At 39.3% G+C, this 8,875-nt stretch overlaps 1 protein-coding gene across 1 annotated transcript in view; it reads right to left on the reverse strand.

Annotated features, from left to right (window-relative positions):
• sorcs3b (sortilin related VPS10 domain containing receptor 3b) overlaps window positions 1–8,381 on the reverse strand; it is a 119,602-nt gene extending 111,221 nt beyond the window's left edge. The window contains exon 1 of the mRNA XM_036593842.1: window positions 7,939–8,381. Coding sequence (XP_036449735.1) covers window positions 7,939–8,223 — 285 coding nt within the window. The 5' untranslated portion in view covers window positions 8,224–8,381. The remainder of the gene's footprint in view (window positions 1–7,938) is intronic.
• Window positions 8,382–8,875: the final 494 nt, after the last annotated feature.

Raw genomic sequence — 8,875 nt, forward strand, 5'->3', positions numbered from 1 at the left:
GGATCATCACAAAGATACATAAACATATATAGAAACAGGTAATTTGATGCACGGGCGAGTTTGTGGACCACAGAGGGTTAAATAGTTACTATACATTCACAAACGTAATTTGAAGAATTGAAGGCTGATATGAAAGTAGTTGAATTTAGGTGTAGAGAAAATATTTAGGTGTTTATAGAGAGAATAAAACACAGTACACACTCTGGCCCCACCCAAACACACTCCGCATCACAACACACTATAACACCATCAGCACCATGGACAGCGAATAAAGAACTAAAATATGGTGAGTGCGCTGCTGTGAGTCGCCCTGTAAATCCTGAAATAATCATTTAAAAGTCAGAGGTGTCAAGTTTTTCACACCATGTCGTACATTTTACATATTAATGTCACACACAGACTCAGAAAGAAGGTCCGGCTTGATGTTTAGGCCTCAAATGATCTCAAAATCAATATTATACAGATGAAGATGTGATGACAATAGTAGATAATTCACTCACATCCTCAGAAGACGCGTCCTTCACCAAGTTTAGACTGAGTTCTCTCTGAATTCTCCTTCAGTGCACTTGCAAAAGTCAGATTCATCCGCTTGTGGGGGTCCGAAACACAACCCACGTTACAAAATGTTCCACACGCTGCATGCAGTTACACATTTCCACCAGAGAGGGTGGAATCCTACATAGGCCCAATCCCATTTTTAATTTTACCCCTACCCCTTGTTTTTGAATGTTGCCCCTTGGAACTGAGTTACAGGGAAGTAGCTAAAATCTTCCCTACGAAATGGGACCCTCAAATAAAAAGAACATTCCTCTACCTCAACAAGAATCGGGACCCCCCCCTAGATGATCACGCAAAGTGGAGGGGTAGGGCTGAGTCTTAGGGGTGAGGGCTGAAATGGGATTGGACCTTAGTCTTGTTTTAAGGCCAGAGTACACTGATGGGACAAACATGCACTTGTACTTTATGTTCCGAGAAAGAACATTAGAGCAAAATGAGTTGGAGTGAATGAGAACATTCTAGAGTCTATGTTTGTCCTGTTGGTGTTTTGGCCGTTATAATTATTTATGTGTAGTTACATAATTACTCAATTAATCACAAAGTTACATAATATGTAACATACTATTTATATCTTATTCTAGTCTGTATGGAGGCTCAATTCTGCATTATCATCTATTTTGCTTATTTCCACATCAAAAAAATTATAAACATGGTTTAAATGTAAAGCATGCTTTTTTTTCTGCAAGTCTGAACAAACAACAATAACTTTTCATCAAATTCAAATCAAAATAAATATCTCTACTTCTCCTCACAGACGCAGTGTGTTCTGAATTGAGTTTGAAATCTGCACTTTCCACACAGTTTCTTCTCTCACTTCAAACATCTATATGTCAGAAATTATTTATATAAGGTATGAAGGTGTTTATGAAATAGAGGCTGAGTTATATTTCTGTGAAGATGCACAGGATTGTGAGAAGATCAGATATAAGATGATCCACTTGCTTAATAAAGGAGAACTTGGTAGACACCAAAACTGTCCACATCAGATAAACAGCACGTAAAGCTTTCATCTTTGAGAGAGAGGAGAAAATCAAGCTGCTTCAGATCTGAAAACATCCACAGGTGTTTCTGTCCATCCTTCCACTGTGACAACACAACTCTAACACAACAGCGCTATGGGTCTGAAAGGATGTGTAGCTGTCAAGAAGCTTCACTGAGAAAAGGAGACAGAAACATCAAACAAAGAAGCTGAACAGTGGACTGACCACCCCAGTGTCCAGACTCAACATTACTGAATGAGTTTGGATTACTTCAGAAAATGGTCAACCAGTATGACAAAAATATTTAAAAAGTCTAAATACAACCCCATTTCCAAAAAATGCTGTGCAAAATGTAAATTAAAACAAAATGCAATGATATGCAATTCATTTAAACCCTGTATCTCATTGAAAAAAAAAAACATATCAAATGTTAAAACTGAGAAATTTTATTGTTTTTGAAAAATATTTGCCCATTTTCAATTTGATGCGAACAACATGTTCCAAAAAAGTTGGGACGGTGGAAACAAAAGACTGGTAAAGTTGTGTAATGTTAAAAAAAAAACACCTGGTGGGTGATCGGCAACAGGTCAGTAACATGACTGAGTACAAAAAAGCATCACAGAGAGTCTTTCAGAAGTAAAGATGGGGAGGAGTTCACCACTCTGTGAAAGACTGCACAATCAAATAGTGCAACAATTCAAGAATAACGTTTCCCAATGTAAAATAGCAAAGAACTTGGAGATTTCATCATCTATGGTACATAATGTCATTAAAAGACAATGTCTTTTTCAGGGAACGCCTTGCTTATTTCAGCAAGACAATGTCAAACCACATTCTGCACGTATTACAGCAGCATGGCTCCGTATTAAAAGAGTCCAGGCACAAAACTTACCTTCCTGCAGTCTAGACCTGTCACTACTGAGAACATTTTGCACATTATGAAATGAAAAATACTGCAAATGTGACTGTGAACTGTTGAGCAGCTGAAATCAAACAAGAACGGGAAAGCATTTCACTTTCAAAACTACAGCAGTCGGTCTCCTCAGTTCCCAAACGCTTATAGTGTGTTGTTAAAAGATGAGGTGGTGAAACACGGCGGTAAACATGCCCTCGTCCCAACTTTTTGGAACGTGTTGTTGTCATTAAATTCAAAATGGGCATATACTTTTCAAAAAACAATACAAATTCTCAGTTTCAACATTTGATATGTTGTTTTTGTAGTATTTTCCTTTAAAAATATGGTTTACTTGATTTGCGTATCATTGCATTCTATTTTTATTTACATTCTGCACAGCGTCCCAACTTTTTTGGAAATGGGGTTGTAAGAATAAACAAATGTTGAATGTCTAGTTTTTTGCCAACTTACAGAAAAAAAATGTAAATTATTTTTAAATAAAAGATGAGTGAATTATTATTGTAAGTAAACATCTGTAAGAGATGAAAAACTGGATTACACTCAATATTGATTGCATTGATATTAATTGAGCTAAAGATGTAAGATAAATGTTTATAGAGAAAAACATACTTTCTTACTACTTTCAAACGCACATCGGGACATCACTGCTGTTCCTCACAGCTGAACGTTACAGGAGAGTTAAAGTCAAGCTGCATGATGCTGTTTCTGTCAGAGAGCAGTGCTCACTGGTTTTTACAGTGCATTGTGAGAACTTTCAGGGAGCTAAAGTTCCAGTGCACCGGACTGATTTTGACAATGAGACACTCTAGAACATGGCTGACTCCCTGAGCAGAACCCTGCCTACTGAACTACGGAGCTCTGAGACACACAGATGTGGGGAGAAGTTTAAGCTGGGGGTTGAAATTTTAAGCAGCGTATATGAGACGTAAATGATGACATCATGCAAAACGCTTTGACTTTTTATTATCACTTTAAAATAAGACTACTCTTACAAAGGCATATGAATGGTTTAAAATAAGTTAATGGTTATTACTTAGGTCATAAATACTTTCAAAATTATTAATACGCAGTTATAGCACATTAATTAAATAGTGAGCTGTGATATCTGATGATCATAATATGTGATGATGCTGACAGTTTAATTCTGATGATGAAGATGCCAAAGTAAGTTCAGTAAACATCGAAATCTGAGTTTTAACAGTATCCTGACACTGCTCTTATTTATGAATGGTTTAAAATAAGTTTATTAATGGTTAATAATTAGGCTATAAACACCTAATAATCATTAATAAGCATTTACAACACAAATAAAAAGGGGCAGCAGTGACTTCTGTGACTTCAGTAAACCATAATTTATACTGCTGAAGTTAAGATTTTAATGTTTACTGATCTTAGTGTCAGAATCAGTCAGAATTAAACCATCAGGATCATCACATTATTAATATTCATCAGATAACAGCTCACCTTTTTATTTATGTGCTTATTAATGATTTGAAAGTGTTAATGACCTAAGTAATAACCATTAATAAACTAATTTTAAACAACTCATAAGCCTTTGTAAGAGTAGTCTTATTCTAAAGTGGTACCATCTTTTTTTTAATTAATTAATTAATTTGGCTAATTTACATCAAACACAATGTGTCATGCAGTGCTGTAATGAGAGGATGTAAAGTGATATCCAGTCTTCTCTCTGCTCTCTCATTCTGGATGAACTTTATGCAAATGAGCTGAGTGGTGACCAATCAGATTCTTTATGTGTGGCGCAGTAACCCACTGTATCATGCCATGAGATTTAACACTGGAACACACACAGAGTGGGAGAGATAATGGTGGATAAAATCCTTACTAATAATATTATTAGATTAGATAATTATTTTTAAGTTTAAAACCAATATTAGGCTGTGTTTGGGACCAGAAATGGCCTGAAACTTTGCACAGACTTTCTCTCTTTGAAACTCAACTGGTGTGTGTTTGAATGACACCCCCAAAGCGGCCAGTTTTCAGCTCACTGTTAGAAAATATGAAAATATGGCGTTTACTTAAACAATCGGGGCTATTGCAGATTTTGATAAAAATACAAACTCCGCTCTAAAACAAGCACATCTACTAGACTTTCTCTCAGTCACTGTGTCGTCACATCTGGCTGTAAACAGTAGCGCTATGGAACTTCTGTCTGAACCATTTAACAGAGCGGTGATTGAGAGTCGCTGATTTTTAGCCTCCCTCGAAAATCTTGCTTCAACCTCAGACTAGTTTGACTTGGCCAAAGTGCATCACACTAAACTTAAAAACATTTAAACTCTGTAAGACCTGCACGTTTGTGCTGTTTACCTCTGAGCAGTGCTCAGGGGCAGCTGAGTAAATGGAGTTCGCCGCAGCAGATGACTGTGTCATCATCCCATGTCTAAGAGTGATCTCCATGTTAAAGCAGCTGCGTCAGACGGTGGAACGTATTCCACAAAAATCCACATCTGAACCATAAGGAATCTGCCAGGAATTTTGCTAAGCGAGGAAGGAGCACTTCACACCATGTCACACATCCCTTAACAGATCTGCACTCATTGCGCTTCATTTTGGAGAAAAAGTCCACCAGGTTTAATTCTTCATACTCAGTCCATGGAAACATTAGCAACATTAGCAAGAACATCACAACCAGCTCAGAGACACAGCGTCATATTTCTACATTACAGTAAACTGATCACTGAGCTAGAGTGGTGTCTGTTTTTTAGGGTTTCAATCAAACCTCTGTGATCTCCAGGACTGTACATAGTCATTTTTAATCACAAATGTGAGTAAATCTATCCTGCTGTTCAGCCCACTTTCACTCTCCAGTTCAGTTTTACCTCTTTTTTGATTGGTTACCTCGTCAAAAGTGACGCAGAACTTTTCAGCTGAGGTTGAAATTTTTGAACTGATTTGAAACTCAGGAGAGGCTGTTCAGTTAAATTATTGGTGCATTTGAGAGCACAGCAATGATTCTGGGCAGTATCAGCCATTGTTTACAGTGCATCTGGAAGCAGTTTAATGCTACTATTTACACTTCCACATAATTAGGTGGCAGTGGATTTAAGGTGGCAGTGAATTTAAGGTGGAAGTGGAATTAAGGAGGCATTGGATTTATAGGAGCAGTGGTTTCAAGGTAGCAGTGAATTTAAGGTATTAGTAAATTTAAAGGTGGCATTGGATTTGAGGTACCAGAAGATCCAGCTGGCAGTGTTTTGAAGTATCAGTAAATTTAAGGTGGCAGTATATTTTAGGTGGCAGTGAATTTAAGGTTTCAGTGAATTTAGGGTGGCAGTGGATTTGAGGTATCGGTAAATTTCAGGTGGCAGCGAATTGAAAGTGACAATGGTATTTAAGGTAGCTGTGGATTTAAGGTAGCAATAAATTTAAAGTTGCAGGAAATTTAAGGTGGCATTGAATTTAAGGAACCAGTGAATTTAAGGTATCAGTGTATTTAATAGCATAGCATCCTCCTAGCAACACCTTAGCAGGAACCTGGGACACCATAGCAACCACCTCTCACCATCTAAGTAGCACTTTAGCAACAACAGTCAACGTTTTAACACAATCCGCTGGCTTTTTTTTCAAGGCAACTTAAAGTTCGTTCACTTTCCCTTTCTAGTTATTATTATTATTTTAAATAGTTGCAGTCCTAAAATCAGGGGTGCTGCAGCTCCCTCAGCCTGCCTTTCCTGCATCCCTGCTGAGACACACCCTGAATTCTTCTGTATCACATTCGGAGAATCACTTCTTCTGTTCAGTCTCTGGAAACACGTTACACCACACTAACGTGAAAGTGGGCGTGGCCTCCTACACCAACAAATGACCTCCACATTAGTTACAGTTTGAGTGAAGAAGGTCAGTAAATGCTGACTCTGAACAGAAATGACACAGTTCAATTAAATTTATGCAGTGATTTATTTTTTTGAGTGGACGTTGGGCTCCGGTGTCCTTCATAACAGAAATGCTAAAATCTCACACACACACACACACACACAGACGGGGCTGTGAATCGGACTCCTGAAAGCACTTTAATTTTGTACTGATCTAACTGTCAGTTTCTGGCCCTGGCTGTGAGAGCACTGCCCCCTGATGGACACACGGAGATGTCCTCCAGATTACTGCTGACTTTTCTATGTAAAAATGTATTTAATTCAGATCAGAATTCTTCATTATGTTGGTCATTAAGCTGGAGTAGCAGAGCTGGACAGACCTAAACACTCATTTATTTCAGTTTCTGCTTGTCACTTAATTACTTCAGTGTTATTATATTACAGGCATGCAAATTAATATGCAAATGAAGCGCTGTCCTGAAACTGGTAAAGTTAGAGAATAAACAAACACACTGGATAACAACACACACACACACACACACACACACTAAAACACACTAAAACACACTAATACACACATTCACTTATGTGTGTAAACACAAATACAACAGTACACATGAACTCACACTTTGCGCATACCCCCATATATGTGTGTGTTTGTCATTGTAATTGTAGTATGTTAGTGTGTGTGTAAGTGTTTGTTTGTATGTTACTGTGTAGCAGAGTGTAGCAGCGTATAGCAGTGTGTACTTGTATAGCAGCGTGTAGTTGCATGGTGCTCACGCTGATGTTGTATTCTGCCTACAGCACTCTGTGTGTATTAGAGTAAGTGTTGTGTGTAGTTAGTTAGTGTGTATAATAGTGTGTATGTTAGAGTGTTAGTGTGTAGTAATGTGTAGCAGTGTGTAGTTGTATAGTTGTGTAGTACTCATGCTGTTGTTGTATCTTACCCCCAGCACTATGTGTATTAGTGTTTTTTGTAGTAAGTTAGTGTGTTTGTTAGTGTGTATGTGGTGTGTATATTAGTGTGTATGTCAGTCTGTAGCTTTGTAGCAGTGTGTAGTTGTGTAGTACTCACACTGTTGTTGTGTCCTGCTTGCAGCACTCTGTGTGTATTAGAGTATGTGTTGTGTGTAGTGAGTTAGTGTATATGTGGTGTGTATGTGGTGTATATATCAGTGTGTATGTGTGTATGTCAGTGTGTAGTTGTGTGTAGTTGTGTAGCAGTGTGTAGTTGTGTAGTTGTACTCACGCTGTTGTTGTGTCCTGCACTCAGCACTCTGTGTGTGTTAGAGTATGTTGTGTGTAGTGAGTTAGTGTATATGTGGTGTGTATATTAGTGTGTATGTCAGTGTGTAGTTGTGTAGTCGTGTGTGGTTGTACTCACTCTGTTGTTGTGTCCTGCCCACAGCACTCTGTGTGTGTTAGAGTAGGTGTTGTGTGTAGTGAGTTAGTGTGTATGTGGTGTGTATATTAGTGTGTATGTCAGTGTGTAGTTGTGTGTCGTTGTACTCACGCTGTTGTTGTGTCCTGCCCACAGCACTCTGTGTGTAGAGTAAGTGTTGTATGTAGTGAGTTAGTGTATACGTGGTGTGTATATTAGTGTGTAGTTGTGTGTCGTTGTGTAGTTGTGTGTGGTTGTACTCACGCTGTTGTTGTGTCCTGCCCACAGCACTCTTGCCTGACTGTGAGCTGAGTCTCCGATCAAAGCCACGCTGGACGTCCTGATGGACGACACTTTCAGTCCTCCGCTCGTTCTGTCCATTCCGTTCACTCCTCCGTCCGCTCCTCCGCTCCGTCTCTCTCTCTGCTGTGCTCTCTCTCCGTCCTCACTCGCTTGGCTGATCTGTCTATCCCGTCCATCTCTGAGCTGGACGGTGTGAGCGGTCAGCAGTGTTAGAGAGTAAAACAGCAGTAAACTGGACAGTCCCATCACACCAGCCGAGTAAACATAAACAACAACAGCAACAACAACAGCAGCAGTAGCAGCAGGAAGTCCACCCGATAAACACACAAACACAACAACTCTCCCAGCAAAATAAACAAAAACAACAACTACAACAACAACAAGTCCATCAGCTCAGATGCAGCACGAGGGCTCCACTGGCTCTGAGCGCGACTGAGTGAGCCAGAGAGACTGAGAGAGAGAGAGAGAGAGGGAGAGAGAGAGAGAGCTCCACCTCTCTAGCACCAGCGCTCGCTCGCTCTCTCACACTCACACTGTCTCTCTCTGTTCCACTCTGTCTCTTTCTCTCTCACTCTCTCTGTTCCACACACTTTCTCTGTCTCTCTATGTTTCTTTCTCTTGCTTTCACTCTTTCTTTGTTCATCTATCTCTGTCTTTCTCTCTTTCACTCACTCTCTCTCCGTTATCCTTTCTCTCTCTCTGTTACACTCACACTCTCTGTTACACTCCCTCTCTCTTTCTCTCTCTCACTCTCTCTCTCTCACTCTCTCTCTCTCTGTTACACACACTCTTCCAATCCTTTTCTCTCTGTCTTTCTCTGTCTCCTCTCTTTTTCTTTTGTTTTTCCTTTCCTGTGAGTGAGTGTGTGTGTGTGTGTGTGTGTGTGTGTGTGTGTGTC

Source organism: Colossoma macropomum, unplaced genomic scaffold (assembly GCF_904425465.1).
Source record: "Colossoma macropomum unplaced genomic scaffold, Colossoma_macropomum, whole genome shotgun sequence".
Classification (NCBI taxonomy): domain Eukaryota; kingdom Metazoa; phylum Chordata; class Actinopteri; order Characiformes; family Serrasalmidae; genus Colossoma; species Colossoma macropomum.